General features: G+C 36.9%; 1 protein-coding gene across 1 annotated transcript in view; it reads left to right on the top strand.

Annotated features, from left to right (window-relative positions):
- The window catches only part of TMEM135 (transmembrane protein 135), a 160,763-nt gene that overhangs the window by 85,267 nt on the left and 57,750 nt on the right, over positions 1-17,746 (top strand). Inside the window, exon 6 of the mRNA XM_058854445.1 lies at positions 16,624-16,670. Coding sequence (XP_058710428.1) covers positions 16,624-16,670 — 47 coding nt within the window. The remainder of the gene's footprint in view (positions 1-16,623; positions 16,671-17,746) is intronic.

Genomic DNA, 17,746 nt, shown 5'->3' with positions numbered 1-17,746 from the left:
GAAAGGCTGGTGCTTTTACTTTACTTAATGCCTTTTCTCTGTGTGAATCCCTTTGTGTATCTGCAGATAGTATAATTTCAACAAAGAGAATATATTGAGGTCCTACGTGTTTCTATTTTAAATACCTTGAGTGGTTGTTTTCAGTGTTTCTTTTTTTCTCAATGGGGAGTGAAGTTGATACTAAGTAGGTAACCTAAAGTGTCAAAAGCATTAATACTGGCTGTTACTATGTGATAGCATCATTTTGATTTCATGAATAAAATATGTTAAAATTATTATTTGCAGGATGCTTCTTTAAAAATACTAATGTGAGCACAATAGTTCATTTTTGTTTACCAGAACTATTATATTTATTTTCAAACTTTCAACCAAATATCTATAACATTAGTAATCTCTTAAGTATTAATCTATTCAATATTGTCCAGATTAAAATTATGTCTATTGCATTTCTACAAGGGTTTTCTTTTTTTTCTCTAATTTGATAGCTGAAATTATCGGTTACTGTTTTACACTGGTGTGTACTTGCTTGAGTTTGTGTAACCTGATCTATTTGTCTGAGTTTTGGCTGTTCTGGTGCATGTGCTGCCTGCTCGACTCCACTCTGCTTTTTTCTCCCTAGTTTTCTCTTCTGTAATGATTCCCTGCAGTCCATGAACATTTAAGGTTCATGTGAAGTCAACTGTACCTTGCAGATAGCAAATAATGAAGAATATGGGGGGAGGTTACATAGTGTTTCCTGTGTTTAATTTAGAGGCTAGTGATTTGTGAGCAGCCTGCAACGATGTTGCACAAAGTTTGGTTTATCTTTAGCTTCAGATTTAAATCTCTGAGTATGCTACTGTTCCCAACCCCCTTTTGTTTTTGCTTTCTAAAAAAAATCCTTTAAATTGGGTATGTTTGAGGATCTTCTGTCTCTGAGTTCGTCTTTTTCCATGTTTTGTATATATTTTATTTCTTTACCTTTAGGGATTTTGTGTTGACAAAGCTGTTTCTATTTAACCACCACCTGAACTTGGATAGTATGAAAAGGAAACTAGTCCAGCTAAGGAATAATTTTAGTCCCTAATGACAGTGAGAGCACATGGAGGAAACACAAAATATTTTCTTACGGGTTCCAAAAAGAAGAGATGGCTCTAGGCTAGAAATAGCATTTGCAAAGTAGGAAGTGATGTGTACCTGTGAGTGATTTGAAAGCTCAAAGAATTTCTCTCTCTACCAGCTGATGTTAAAAAGTAATTTAATATTACTAGTAACAGTGCCAGAAGGTAGCAAGGCAGGCAAGTTATTAAAAAAAAATATCAACAGCAACAACAAAACTCCCTCTTTTTTTCAACTTTTTAGTAAGCCTATTCTAAATGGTAAGATTATAGGCTTCTGCTTATACTCTGAATGAACAGCTGTGTTGGCTGGTGGAGAAATATAAGGAGCTCTTGGACTCCCCCAGAGAGCCCTTTGTTCATGCAAAGGTGAGTGCAGGGAGTTGTGCTGGGTACTGCTGGGCTGCTGTGGCTGCTATTAGGGAAACAAAATAAAAATTAAATCCTTTTGTTTCTGCCTTGGATTCAGAGAAATTACTAAAATCTCTGAAATCCCTGGAAATTGTGATATAACAATTTACTCAAAGATTTCAGGAATATTTGTGACAGCATTCCCTTAAATACAGAATAATGAAATTTGATGAGATAACCTTCCATGTCTTCTTTTACCTCAGCTGTCTTTGTTATTATCAGAAAGAAGTCTTTGTTTCAGGATACTTTCACCAAGATATGCTGAAATCTTCTTTTGGTTGATTGATTTCTTACGTGCTCTATTGGGGGAAAAAAAAAAGCACATCTATATGTGATGGATACCCTGATATTATGCACTGTGTCATTTTACAGAGTAGGCTGTGCACTTAAGCTGTTTTACAGGAAAGTCTTTTGAGACTCTTGAGGAAACAAGCCAGAAACATAATTATGCCAAAACTGCTGACTTTTAAAAAAGAGTTTCCAGTGATAATAGGATTTAAACTAAATGCAGTTTAATTTCAATTCCATTGCTGCAATTTGCAGGAAAGAAATTTTACCTTGAGTTTACATTTTTCTGGGTTTGATTTTGTTAACCCTTTGCATTAACCATAGTTGTGGCACTTTGTTTAGCTCTTATTTGTGGCGTTAAAGACATAAAAATGTTAAAATTGTGGTTATAAAGAGAAGATTGTAGTGTTGTTGTATTGCATTTAGATGTTCTCATAGCTTGGTTATGCTTTTGAGTACAACTAAGATAGCATATTTTGGTGCAATAGGGAACTGGCCCTACAGTATGTTCCTAGTTCTGTTTTACAGAGTTTGCCTGGGAATAGCTGAGACATGAAAAAATATTTTCAAATGGTCATCCCTGAACCCAAGGATGTTTGAATTGTTTGATTCACATTGATCCATTGTCTCCAAAGTTTAGATAGTACTTTTTTTTTTTTTTTTTTTTTGTATAATCTGTTTTGAATGCCATTTTATGTCAGTGGCTGGCAGTTCATCTATTCACACCTCAGCTTGGGAAATACAGAGTTTCTCAGTGGTGATTTGGAAAACTTGAATCAGTTTAATAGAGCAAATATTTCATGACCATCTATGGTATATTTCACCTTTTGCTGTACTGCTTTCAGGGTGCCTGTTCTGTAATCAAAAAGCCTTTAATTGTGGGATCTTAACCAAATCATCTGGTCTTCTGTACCATTTATGGTGCATCTACAGAGCAGAAGACAGAAAATTAAATTGTTTCCTGAAAGAGTGATGTGTGGAGCCCTATAATCTTCTCTAGCTAAAGCTCGCCTATGTGCTTCAGAGCAATACTTAATGAGACAGTTCAAAAGGGCAGCAGGTGTGTTCCGGGGAGCAGGAGGCAATCAGTTGGACTCTTTGCTGTTGTATTTGAACATGTTCATGTTGAATCATTTTACACAGTTCAGTGAACTGAATGAACTCATGATATGCTTTCCTTCACTTTTTCTCTTATCACATGAAATCTTTGTAGAGTTCTTGCACTTGTTCTTCGTCTTTTGCTGTCAACCAAATCAGACAGATCTTTCAAATGTACTTATGTTGTGGCTCCCCAGGCAAGCCAAGGTGAGGTAGACTCTGGTGACATTTAGGACTAATTTGGGGCTTAGAATTATTTGAATGTAATATTTGGGGGAGAAAAAAAAATCTTACAACATTTTGAAAATGTGATGTTTTTGAAGATTCAAATCTATAGCAGTAATTTTACAGGAAAAAAATGTAACTGATGATGTCTTTTAGAGGAGTAATCAACTGTATTAAATGCAGATGTTTCATTAGTGAAAGTGTTTAAATAATCTTCCTTTTTCTTCTGTAGGTAAAAATCATACATATGAAAAGCCTTTACGTTTTTAAAAATAATTTACATAAGTTACCTTATATTTCCATAAACAAAAATTAATTTAAGTTCTTTTTGATGTTATTAGTGAAGTAAGACATTTTTCGGATGTTAGTTTTTAGCATGCAATAATTGTTTTGTGCTGCACTGAAACTTGGAACATGCATATTAGAAAAGAGTTGAACTCACACATGCTATGTTGCACTATATGCTCTGCATAGACCTGGTACTTCAACTCACTGTTAGCTGTGTTTCTGCAGCAGAATGAAGTGTGAAACAGGTAAAAAAATCCACAATTAGTAGCAGTTCAAAATTTTGTTTTAACATCTTGTTTGTGGTATAGTCTCTTTAAAACTATATTTAGCCATTAGTTAATGTATTTTGTATTTGAAAAAGCAGTGCTTGATGGCTTGATACAGTGCTGATGGCTCTGAGGTAAAGACTGGAGAAGATATGAGTGAGAGAAAGTGTTGCTAGAAAGATCAGACTTCTCTCTCAGGTTTAGCTGCTGAAGGGTTTTCTCATTTGAAGATCTTTATCATGCAGGAGTGCTTGCTGAATCTCCCCTTACTGAGTAAAGTCTAGATGAAGGAGAGCTTAAACTAAATCCGTAGCTCCTTGGCTAAGGCGAGATAATGTGGTTCCTGGTCATGTAGTGTTTTACATTATTTGCGTAAAACAGTGAACAACTTGAAATTTTTGAGTAGTTTCGTAAAATGTGTCCAGAAATTTGAAAAACTGAGCATGGAGACACTGCAGCAGTGTCAAGAGCTCATTAAATTTTGCTGTGTGGTCAGTTACAAATGCAGCTGATCTGCCTGTGATGACCTTTTCAGGTTCCCAGTAATTTTGAGGGTGCAACATCATAGTCTTGGGCATGGGTGCTATCAGCAGTTTCCTCAGTGGATTGTACAGCTGTTTTCTAGAATCAGGTTTTCATTAATTTTCATGATAACGATTAATACTGCTAAATAAAAATAATCTTTGCAGATGAATTGGTTTAGGTCTTGATAACAAGCTCTTAGATAATTACATGCTTTTCAAGGTTTTTTTTAACTCTCTTTATTAAGATGACTTCATTTGTGGTGTTTTGTGCACAGTTGTGACACTATTTGAATGTGTCCTCATTTATATTTTAAAAAAGTTACAAAAAAAATAAAGATCACGTTATTACCCAGTACCTCAGTACTTTTGAAGTTCTCCAGGAGCAGACTCAGGAGCTTTGGTGAACCAGGTAACCCACATTATCTGTCCCTTTTGCTTTTCTTTCCTCTCCATTTTCCTTCTGGTCTGATACCACTCTATGGATGCAGTTTGCCACTGGGAATTTTATCCACTATGATGGATGCTGTGAAATATGTCATTTGAGGGTCTGGGACAGCCTTTGTGGCAGCTCTCCTTCCCCAGCTCCCAGCAGGATAAGCTGTGTGCAAAGAGCCATCCTCCCTCCCCAGAGGACTGGAAAGGGTGAGAGAAGTGGGGATGCAGAGCAGAATATGGAAGGGGTGTAATATAAATGAAATTGTGACCATTTTAGTTGTTTTGATGTGTACCAGTTTTGAAATGTTGTATTCCAGTTTTGGATCAGCAACAGAGTAATACCTCAAGGCATGAATAAGCATCCACACCAACTTCAAAATATCCAAGAGGATATTTAAACAATGACCAAAGGGCATAGTCTTATGTTAACCTTGTTTCAATTTGCTTATGTTATTTTAATCTGATTTTTTTCTGTGTTGTGGTGGTAGTAACAATAGCAGAAGGAATAAAAATTAATTTGCCTTCTCAGTAGCATTCTCTGCTGGTGCCAAGACTTTTTCCTGAACCTTTAGGTGTTGTGTAGGGTGACAGATCTTCTAACACTAGAGTGATGGCTAGTAAAACAAGCAAGGCAAAATTAGAAATGTTGGAAGAAAGAGTAGTATAATATGATCTATACTGTTTATCTCAATCAAAGTGTAATAAAGTTCTGTAATGGAGGAAGAATGGGTGTTTGCTGGTGTGTGGGCCTTTTCTGGGTAATCTTTTAAAATTAAATACTTCAGTAAAACAACATTGTTTTTCCACTGATTTCTATATCGATTTCCAGCTTTTGAGTCTTAGGTGTAAGAATATCATAGCTTAATAAAAAGAGACAGACACTGTGACTCAAGCTAGAACAGTTTACAATAGTGCTTCACAAGCTTCTGCTTAGCATCTCCTCTTTCTACTCAGTCTTCATGTAGGAGGTGGTTAAAAGCACCACCAGAGGGGCTCTTCAACGCAAAACAAATTGCCCTCTGAAGCAGAGCCATCACCAGCAGCCTGAGCCCCTTCCCTGGCTTACTGCAGTGATGTGGATGCTGAGGGAGAAGGAACCTCCAGCAGTGGGACGGAGTAGACATCTATGGCAAGAAATCAAGTCCTTCCTTTCACAGGCCACAAGAGTATCTATACTTTCTCAGGAAAATTCACTGGAAAGTAATTCCATAGCAGCATGAACTCCTCTCTTCAACAGATAACACAATCAGTGCTTTCACCCCCTTCCAGTCAGGTCTGATTCTCTTTCCTAACATGCTCACATAAATGCTACTTTTCAGGAGCCCTGGTTCCCCTGAGGAGCTGACTGTGTCTTACGATGACAGCCAGTGTCAGCTGTACTTTGTAGAGGTTCCTATCTGGGGAAATGTGAGAGGCATTTTAGCTTGTCAATTTAGCTATTCCACCTCCTCATATTCTCAAGGGGGCTCTTACTTGCGAAGCAATCCGTGTAGTTCACAGTGTTGATGAAAACTCTGCCAAAATTGTGGAGGGATACAGGAACCTGAAATGACATCATATGCAAGGTGCCAGGATTTATGCACAAATGTAAATAATTATCATGAATTTTAAATACTTTTTCTCAGTTAGTAAGCATCAAAATACTGCTGTATATGTGTATCTAGAAATAGCATTTGTTGCAGGTGTCTGCTAGTTGTACAGCATTTTTAAGAAAATAAATGTACAGTTCCTGAGCACATTCTTTAATGTGTATGTCTTCTGGCTTCTCCACTGGTTTCCTCAGCCCTTTGCCCTGCCCACAGTCTGAACCAGCAGAACAGAGTGGGCAGCTATGGGTGTGGGCATGTAGGGCAGGAAACTCTTGAGCCCAAAAGATACCTACTTGTCTGTTGTAGTCAACTTAAAATAAATCAGAGCATGCCAAAATTTTTAGCAATTTTAGAATTTGTCCACCCAACTGACTTTAATTATCATATACACCTTTATATAATAGTTAAATGGTTGCAATAATGGAAAACCCCCGCTTCTTATGTCCGAATTATAGATAAAAAGTAGATAATTTTTTCTACCTCTTTAACCCTGTCCCTTTACTAATTTTTAATGCTTATCAGAAATTCATCACATTCTGCTACTTTTCAGAAATTTCACCAGTATGAATCATTACTGGATACAGTGATTTTCATTATGCTGCCTCACAAGGTGTTGTGCTTATTAATACGTGTGTTTCACAGCAACAACATTATTTTAATACCTGTAAGCTTTTAAAGACAAATAACTTGCACTTCCGTTCTGGATACTAAGGTAATATCAAACCTTGTAATTCTTCAGTGATTGTGAGCTCTGGAAGAAGAGACAGATAAGCAGAAATTCTCGTGGTGGAGATGAAATCTTGGATGATATTTGTAGCATGAGCTAAGCAGTTATGTTCAGAAGCTTAATAGAAGACATCTGCACAGACTACTAAGAAAATTTATTGGGTTTTAAGTATTTACTACATTTGTAAAGTTCTTGTAGGATAAGTAACCAGATTTAAATTTCAGCTTACATAAAGATTTAATACTTAGAGATGTTAGCGGTTTTGTTGTTTTTTATCTGTATTTCAAGTGTATCACTAATTCTGCCTTTTCAATATAATTTGAACAATTCACAACTAATTCATGTTTATTTGTCAAAATTATAGGGAGGTTCAAATCATGCTGGTTGAATTGACTATGTTGTTAATATCAGGCTATGATTTGATTGGGGTGTGGCTTAAACTGTCTGGCCCTGCCCCTATTCAGTCCTTGAAAGCATAAAATAGTTGCTTTCAGGTTGGTCATGTCAAAGAATTGTTTTTCTGTGCACCTCTGTGCTAGCAGAAGACACATGGAATAATCATCCAAAAAAAATATGGTTCTGGAAGAGTGATGACTACATACGTTCATGTTGCCTGAAAGCACTTTGTAGTTTCAACTCAAGCTGTTTGCGTGGCCCAGCAGTGGCCACCATGAGGAATATGTCAGGTTGTAGTAGGATCATAGTGACCCAGTCTCAGTTTTTTAAATATGGATTTCAGATTTTTAAACTGAAATGAACTCAGTACACTCTAGTGGTATAATACAAAACTTTTGTTTGTGTTGGTGATGAAACTTCAGTTTCATTTGGCAACTACTTTTTTGTGCTTCAGTCTCTCAAGCCTTGTGCATTCTTGAAAGCAGTGGACTCTCCTGAGAAGCTTCCAGAAAGGATATTCGGTGGCTCTGTCACAGTATGTTGTAAATCTGTTTGCTGTGGCTAGTAGAATATAAAAAATGGGGTAGAAACTTGACAATTTTTTTTTTTTAGAGAAAACAAACGAAGAATGCTTAAATGCTTAGTTATAAGTATGTATGTGTGTATATATATAATATATATATTTTATATATATATACATATGGAATTTGTGAACTAGAAAATCAAGGGTTTAAGTTTTTTTTATTCATTGCTGTTCTTCTGGGACTGGCAGGTGCTCCTGGTCTTGGCTCAGTTACTGTCTGCATTTGCCAATTGTAATCTTTTAATCATGATCCAACAACAGTGCTTTAACAAGAATCTATATAATCTCTTGTTTAGTAACACATACTAGTGTTTCTTTTGATCTTATCAGCCCAGAGATTGCTTCAGACTTGCTGGCAGAAAAAAAATCAGGAGCCTCTAACAGCTGAGTGTTGTAGGTATAGCTGAACTGGCCCCGTGGCCAATAAGTATCTGACAAATTGTTTTCTCTGTTTTCATAAAGCCTATCAATTTTAAAGCAGTAGCAATTTTGCTTCAAAAGTTGCTTCAAAAGTTATATAATTTCAGCTAGGAAAATAATAATTATGTGGATGACCACGGGTATGACAAAAGTTTTCTCCATTACTTTTGATAGCTCATGAAGTTCTCTCAGATATGCTGCATTTCAGTTAGAGAAGGAGATAAGGTATTACAAAGGTTTTTGTTTGACAGGATGAGCTATAGAAACAAGGTAAAACATTGCATCCCTTGAGATTACTGGAGAGATGTGGCTTCATTTCAGGATTTCCAAGTGGCATATGTCTTTTGGGATTACTAGAAGTTTGAGCTTGGTGAAGGACAACCACCATTTTCTCTAAGACCTTATGATTTCATACAAAACCAAATAACCCATTTTCAACTTAAAATATCTTTGTTTTTAAAACTTCATTAATGCCATTTCTGTACAGGAACTGTGTGACTTCTTTAATAAGCAGTGGCAACACTGAGAATGCAGTAGCTCATTTTTGCTGCTTGCTGCAATTCTTAGGAAACGAGGAGTGTTCCTAATAGAAAAGTGGGGGATATTATAAAGAGAATTTAAAAGAAATTAGAAAATAAAAAGTAAATTATAATTTCTGATTAGTGGGTAAAAGAGAAGAGCTATTATATGATCTTATTATATGATCTTATTATATGATCTTATTATACTTCACAGTAACTAGACAGTGCCAACCCAGCAGGTACAGACAGTAATGTTTGATGGTGGTGTCATGTGTTCTGTTACAGCTGTTGGATCTTGGATGCGGAGTCTCGATTGGTCCAGATCTGTACGTGCTTGAAGAAAATCAGAGAGCTTTGCATTCCCCCTTGGCTCCTTCTCTCTCCCTGGGGGATTGAGAGATAAGGAGCTTATGGTTAAATGTAGAAATGGTCATTGAAAACACCCTGGCCTTCTCTAAGGCACTGTGCTGTAGGGTGCCATCTGTAACACAACACTGGCCTTGGAGAGAGGAGCAAGGGAATCGGACACAAAAAGCCAGAGAGTTGCAGTAGGGCTGGAGCTGATGCAGGATTTGGGAGTGTTCTCCCTTCAGTCTTCACTATATTTCACTAGAGCTTTAATGAGTCATTTGAGAGACTTGAAGTATACATTTTATTCAATACTGAAATTTAAATAAAAAATACAAAATTAAATAAAATTAAATAAAATTATAATTTTTATTACAGATGCAGAAGCTTTTGCTAAAGTGGGTAGAAATGCATGTTTTAATATTTATAATGCATTTGTTTTAGAGACATGCATCAGTAATACTATTTTTCTGAATGCTGATGCTGCAGGAGACCATAAAATCATGCAGTTGGATACTGATCAATAGTGGCCAGTGAATGTCACCACAAACTGCATCAAGTGTACACAAACCAGTCTAATCACATTTCATTACTTAACCTTGGTAACCATGAAAATGTTGCCATTTTACTAGTCTGAGTTTGACAAGACTTCAGGTTCTAGCTTTCATTTTTTTCTCTACCAAATTATGGAATCGTTTTTATTCCTGCAGGCTGGTACTCCAGCCATCTCCCTGTCTTCTCTTGAATAAGCCAAAAGCATTAAGATACTGGCAGCTTTACTTTTATAGTGAGTGGTGTAACTTGGGCATTGAATGGCTTTTTGCATCCACCTCTCCTGGTGTTGTTTAGCTCTCTTAACTGGTGGGAGTAGAGTTGTGCTCTGGAGAATCTGCTGTACTTGCCCAAAAAGAACATCAGTCTAACAAGTGGGGAACACATGATCTCCCCAGGTGATTTTTACTTACTCAGGACAGTGAATAGGTAAACAGAATAGATAAATAGGACAGGGAATAGAATCTGTGGAGAGCAGGAGAACTGGTTCAGTGCTCAGGAAAACCCCTTGCCAAATCCATTGCTGATATAATCTAATGTTAGGTGGCTGTATTGGCCCTTCTTTGCAGTGTGTCTGTGTAAGTGCTGTTCATGGTGATCTCAGAGATGCTCTTGGCGCCTTCTGGGTTTTGGGCTGAAGTTCTCCCTTTTAGTCTCATATAGGTGACATGGGAACTGCTGTCTTAGCTAATGGTGACTAATTCCATCGGATAATTGTTTACTGTGGTAATTTCTTGCCTGAGGTATTAAATAATGGTAAAAACTATACTAGTAGGAGTGATCATCAGATCAGATTTTAAGAGGCTGAATGTAAAGTAACATGTCTCCTGCTTTTACTTAAATTCTTTTTGGCTTCTTTGGTATCTTTTAATATAACTTCTGGTATCTTTGTCTAGTTACTCAGACTGTGATTTCCATCCCTTTTAACTACTAGAAAATTACAGAAAAATGCATGCTTTTAAAACTAGCTCTTTTGTTATTGGAAAAGATTAATCAATGTATTTCATAAAGACATTGATTAGGATATTATATAATGTGCAGATGGAAAACATATATTCCATACATACATATTTCTTGGGTCTACATGGACTACAAGACCAGTAAACTAGTCTGCATGGCTAGTTCCATTATTTTAATTAGTTTTGTTTTGGTTTTGCTAGAGGGGAGTTTGCTTAAGAGATGATCTTATTGATAAGAACTGTAGAAATCATTTTAATAAGGGCAATAACACATCTTGAAATAACATGTAGGAACTGCAAGCAAGTGTAGCTTTGGGGACTTACTGTTAGTGATGCTTTGGTTTTTATTAGACTAATTAATAGGTATGGGAAAAACCAGAATGACTCTTGGGTACAAAAAATCATTCTTCATGCCTCAAGTAGGGGTAAATTAGTAAAACAGATTGTGTAGTCAAAAGTCTCATGGAGCATCTTCTGTGATGCTTGGTATAATAAAAGATAGTACAGCTACCATGCTGCTATTCAGCTCTGTGTATAAAGGAGAGAGGGGGTTGTAACCTCTAGCAGCAGAGAAGGCAGTAAACTCTTCCATAGATGAATGTCTTTATTTTAAGGAATAAAAAAAATATGCAAAATTGTTGAGGTTTTCTGCATCATATATTTTAAGAGTAAAAATTTGTAACCAACTGTACAAAGCTCCTAGTTATATATAACCCAGTTATATATCTTGTAACTTTGGAAGAGATTGGCTCAAGTACTAATTACTGAAGGGGCTTATTTAAACTGGGGTTTTAATTTTCCGTGGTTTTTACCACTAACCCTTCCCTCAGACAGACTTTAGCTGGCAGTTCAGTTTCCTGTAGCACACAGCCTCCAGGATCTAGGAGCAGTAGTAGTAACTATTTTTTATCAAGTGTAGCTGTAGGTCTCACATACACTGCAAAGTGGTTGATCAGGAAGGTGATGGTTTTCAGGCTTCATGAATACATTGGAAGTCAAGTGTTATGTGCCAGTGGTTGAAGCTGCCTTAGGTCTTTTGTCAGCTGGTAGTGGCACTGTGCAGTGTTGAACTGTAGCTCCAACACTCTGGGTGCTTCTACCAGCTAATATCACTGATCTGCCCCTTTACCTCCTCCTGTCTTCATTAAATTGATCATGAGTACCTTCAGTGCTTTTCCTTTTAATTACAAGGTCTGTGTTCCTTTATCACAGTCTTCAGTCCTACTCTTTATTCTGGCTGTAGGGGGGAACCAGCAGCTTCCAATCAGAGACCTTTTGTACCCCAGGAAATCTGACTATAATGGAAATGCTTAAAGAAAATGCACATAACCTCAGGATTGAGTAATGTGTGGGAAAAGCCTAAATACACAAGACTCAAGTAGTTTTGATAGTTTTACCAGTGTTATTTTTCCTTTCTTTGGGCCAAGATTTTTATCTGGCTGTGAGGGCAGGTCATTTGTGAGCTGCTTCTGCTGGTGTTGCTGGGTCTACTGCTGTCACCAGGGCAAGTGGTAACTACTTTCACTCAGAGTTTTTTGTTTTGTGCTCAATGCTGGGTACTGCCAGATATCACTTCCTGTTGCTGATTATATGAGGGCTAAACTTTCTTGAAAAAAAAATAAAAATTCTGACTTTGTCAGACAACAGAGATCTAGAAAAAAGTACCTCTTCAGTTTTGTCTACAAATTTCCTTTTACTTTTTTATTTTTTTATTAAGGTTTAGCATAGTACAGTGAAGTATAATGTAGTCAATTAAATTAAAATACTCACATACCAAATATGATAACCTGTCCTGAAGCATAAGGATTTTTCCTTGTAACATACAGGCATGTCTTCATAGATGTTAAAATATTTAGGGCATATCATTCTCATTAGCAACATGCAGGTTTTCTGCTTGTATCTGTTTCTTCAGCTGGAAAGTTTCAAAGTCTGTATGTTGCCAAGTACATTGTGTTGATCTTCCATTGTAAATCAAATAGTAATGGACTCTGCAAGAAAAATCCCAAGTGAGATGTCCTGCTCACTGGAATAGAAGTCTTAAATTCACTTAATAGTTAGAATTATATTTCTGTAGGCCTAATATTTAGAATTATACTTCTGCATGCCTAGTATTTTTCCTCTTTTTTAAAAATATAGTTATTTTAAAAACTAAAATAAGTATTGCATATTGTACTAAGGATATTACAAAAAATTCTAGAATGGGGAAAAAGTTAAAGGCTTATTTTGAAATTAGCTTGGATTTGGAACACAGTGATAATTTTTCTTGTGTTTCTGCCTTATTTGTGCTATGATAAGGCAGTCTCTGGACTTTCCATGTGGTGCTGCGAATTTCATGTAGAAGAGTCTGGGTCTGGTTTAGCCACACATCTTGCTGTCCTTCAGTTGTGTAAATATTGGTGGGACCCTGTCAAGCATGCCAATGGCATTTCTTGGATATGTTTGCCTCAACTGATCTTAGGACTCTCTGATAAAGGAGATTCCACAATCTATAGACAACTTGTTCTGGTGTATCACTACCCTGGAGAGAGCTCTTACTATTATCTAACCAATGCTTTATTTGCTGTAGATTTAACTCTGCCTTCTTCCTAAAATAGTTGTCATCACTAACTACTTCTTTTATAGTTCCAGCAGTTTTCCAACTGTTGCACCCTACAGGCCTTTTATTTCCATCATGATCTTCTGGACTGCCTTGTTTTGTCTATGTTTTTCTTTAATAGTGGTGCTCCCAACACTGATTTTGCTAGCATGAGGTTTTTAGTGTAACATCTTACCTTTGGTTCTGAAAGAGTCCTTAAGATTTTACAATGCTTTCTACAGCATTACATTGTGTGTGCCTATTTACTTATGACCTGTGGAATTTTTATACTCATGTACACATACTCGTTGTACTCTTGCCTAGACAGTTGTTGTTTTTATACATGTGATTTCTCCTGCCAACTACTTCATATTTGTTTTAATTGAATTTCATTGTGTTGGCTTTGGGCAATTCAATCACTTTCCATAATTTAAATGATTTTGAAGAGGGAGGTAAAACCTCTTTGGTGACTTCACTTAAAATGCCTTTTAGTTTGATAATGATCTGCTAGCTATGAGAGTTTTCTCCTGCAGTGTTTTTGAGCAACCCTGTGCACACTTAATTAACATAAGCAACTGCAACAAAGGTGCGTGAAAATTAGGAAAAATAACACCTGTTCGTTCCCTTAAATTGTCTGTCAAAGAAGAAAATTCTGGTAACTTTAATTTACTTCTTTATTGTGTTGGTTGTTTCTTATCTTGTTATCTAGATGGTTATAAGCTGCCTGTGTCAAATAATATATTGCAGTATGGTTGTGGATGCTAGAGGTGGTCTGATCGCCAGTCTAATATTCCATGAAATTCTCCTTTACAGAAGTTGGTATCAGTTCCTGCTTCTCCATCTGCCCAAGGTCTTCCATGTCTTATTTTTTTCAAGGAACATTTTAAAGTTTTGGATAACATCTGGAAATTATAGAGGTTGATCAGCAAGGCCTTCAAGTATTTTTAGTTTCCAGATTTTGCTAAATGGAATATTGGTTATAGATAAAATGACGAGATAGGTTGAAAGCTGGCTATACTGAACTGGCAGGTGTAGAGGGCTGTTGTTCAACTGGACAAAGTCCAATGGGAGGCTGGTCACTGGTGCAGACTCCAGCAGGTCATGTTTGGGTTCAGCAGCATTTTTATTAATGACCTGGAGGAGTGGATAAGAGGCTTTACCCTGAGCAGCTTTGCAGGTGGTACTGGGAGGAGCTATTGCTGCGCTAGGTGGTTGTGCTGCCAACCAGAGGGTGCTCCGCAGGCTGGGGAGATGGGCCAGTGGGAACCTCCTGAGGTTCAACAAAGGGATGAGTTGTGGCTCTGGTGAGGAATAGCCCCAGCCACTAGTATATCCTGGGGGCATTGGAAAGCAGCTTTTCAAAAAAGAATTGGGGGTCCTGGTGAGCACCAAGCTGAACATGAGCCAGCAAAGGGCCCTCCAAGCACAGGAGGCCATTCCCAGCAGGTTGAACAAGGTGATCTTTCTCTTCTACTCAGTCCTGCTGAGACATGTCTGTAGTGTTGTGTCCAGTGCTGGATTTCCCAAGCTGAGAAAGCTGCTTTAGCCTGGAGTAGAAAGAGCTCTGAGGGCATCTTAGTGATACATATAAATACTTGTTTGATTATTACCAAACTTACCGGGGGGAAGAAAAAAAAAAAAAAGGTAAAAAAGGAGTAAAAGAAAAAAGGGCAAGAAAAAGACTGTTGAGTGAAGTGAGTGTTTTTAGTATGCAAAGGCATATTTGGTTTTTTGTTTTGTTTTGGGGTTTGTTTTGTTTTGTTTTGTCATTCCCCCATCCCCCATCATCCAGAAAACTGGTTCTTTGCTGTTTCTCACTTATTTCCCAATATTGTTACTCAGGCTGTCAAGCTGCCTTCTCCCTGTGTCTCCAGAATAACCTCCAGAGAATTGATCATTGTTTGACTGATCAAATACATTTTGAACTTCAGAGGAAAAGGGCAGATATTTTTGAGTACAAATGGTGTTTAAAAACAAGTCTGCTCATCTGCTTTTGCTGCTAATTTGAAATTAAATATTCCATTACCCTCATGAACTATACCTTTGCCCTAATTATTTTGTATAAAATTATTTCAAATGTCCACATTTTTAATGCAGATTAATAAAGTACGATAGTACTGATGAAGGAAAAGGAAAAAATGGGTAGGTTACACAGCTGATATTATAATGTCTCATGTGACATATTTTTCAGTCACATGCCAGTGGACTTAGAGAACTTTTTCTTTTTTTCTCTGAAAGTCATTGTAAAGATTTCCTATGCGAATTTTTGTCACACTTTCTGATCTGTTTTAACATGAAGCAGCCTCCTGTTCTACATTTTTATAACCTTCTAATTTACACCTCTACCACCTCTTCCATTTCTTCTCACATAAGATGTCTGTATGCTCTCATTATCAAAACTTCTTCAACCCTTGAAAATAGGTGCAAATATTTAATGAAAGGCTTGCAATATTTCTGTAAGGATTTGGCCTCCTAAATGATGGTATGAATATGGGCCAGTATATCTAGAACAAAATAATATTTTCTTACTTGCGAGCTGGCAAAAATGGAGTGGAGTAAGGCAGGTTTTCTTCAGCATTTGTGAGTCCCTGTGCATGTGATGAGGAGAAGGTAACAGCTCTAAGCCCCAGCAGAGAGCATGGTTGAAGGAAAAAGGATGTTCCCCTCTCAGCTGCTGGAGAGCTGCTAAGTTTGCTCAACTTTTCTGCAATGCTCAAAAAAGTTGTCATAACTTTGTGTCAATGAGCACATTGATGATACAGAGCAAGATAGGATTGTTCCAAGTGAGTTTAGCACTAAGGTAAACTACTAGAAAGGGCGCTGTTAATTTGGAATAGAATTATGTACTCTCAAACTTGCTGGAAAGTGGCTTATCACAAGCAGGTGTCTATACAGATGTTTTAAACATGGTGCCTTTTAAACTGGAACTAGCAATATGATATTTGAATAAATCACAAAAGCAAAGACTGGTAAAATACGATGTTTAAACTTCAGTTCTAATATTTTATTGTTTAAATTCTGCTGTTTTATAATTATTACTTGGTCTTTTATTACAGATGCTTTTAAGTTGTGCCATTTGCTGTGTCTGTTGTCCCACTATCTTGATTTGGGTTTCAATTTTTTAAGCTTCTAGAGGAGTCATTCATAGTCCACTAGGAAGTAGGAAATCCTCTTTGGTGGACTCAGACAAGCTTTCATTCTGACCCCTGAAACATAGAAATAAACTGTAGCTAGCTTTTATATAAAAGTTATAAAATCTTCAGGATCCAGGACATGCAGTAGTAGTGTGTTATGTAATAACACTCTTTCTCCCTCTTGTAGGTCCTTTTGTTCTGCATCACAGCTGCTCTGTTCATGTTCTTCTTCAGGTATGTCACTGATGTTTCTATTTATGTTGTAAAAATTGTTTTGAACAGTGTTTCTTAGAGCTTACTGTTTTTTGGTATTCCTCTGTATATTCTTCACTCAAGTTGAATTGACTGGAATGCTTCAGTGGTATCACCCAGTGCTGTGAACATAATTGGGCTAAAAAGGGAAATGTTGAGTCTGCTGGAGAATATACTGATTACTTAAGGAGTTTCATCTCCTAGGTAAGGCCCTGGAGATATGTGATAACAACTGAAATCTGCTTTTCATGGCTCTTTAAGAGCTCATGGCAGGAAGATCACATTTTCTCTTCTGGTAAAAACAGAGGAGAACAGGAAAATTTTGTGGTCTTAAGTAATACCGAATATTTGACTTGGGTGCAGATGTAACTCCCTTCTTTCAATTTTAGAATAAACTTGTTTCACATGTTTTCACAAGTTATGAATTGTATTCATGTTTTAAGACTTAAAGTAGTGGGTGGTGGATGAGACACTCATTTTAATGACTTGTTTCTCTCTCAGTTTGCAATATATACGTATGTAATTTATCTTATTTCCCTTTAAATACCAGACCTCTCAAATTTTCTTCATGATATCTCAGATTGGAAAGTTGCTTTTTAAAGTAACCTTTGACTACAACCCTTTGACTTAGAATTTTCTGCGGCATGCAGCCATCTATGGTTCTTCAAGCTGTATGATCCCCTGGTAATTGCAAAACTCTGGAAGCTGCAGCTTGTTTTTTTATAATTCCATTACTTACGGATATTGGCCAAGAACAGTCTGTGGATAGAAGAGGGCTGTTAATTTAGGGGGTTTGAAGAAGCATTCCTCCTTTCATCTATAACCTATTAAGAACTTTGCATTGGCAGTCTTCTTCCTTTATTTTCTTCTATATCCCTGAGGTAAGCCATAACAGCCTCAGAGAATTGGACTTGTAAGGTTGAGGTTAGACACCTGTCTGCATGAATGCTGGTCACACAAACTCAGAGCACTGAAATTCTGGTCAAAACTATAAAGGTTGTATGATCTTGGAAGAAGCTGATTGTCTCCTGTCTATGTCTTTGGTAATGAAGCAGTGT

Source organism: Poecile atricapillus, chromosome 1, assembly GCF_030490865.1.
Source record: "Poecile atricapillus isolate bPoeAtr1 chromosome 1, bPoeAtr1.hap1, whole genome shotgun sequence".
Lineage (NCBI taxonomy): Eukaryota > Metazoa > Chordata > Aves > Passeriformes > Paridae > Poecile > Poecile atricapillus.
Note: the sequence above shows the minus strand (reverse complement) of the source record. Positions and strands in the feature narration are given on the sequence as shown.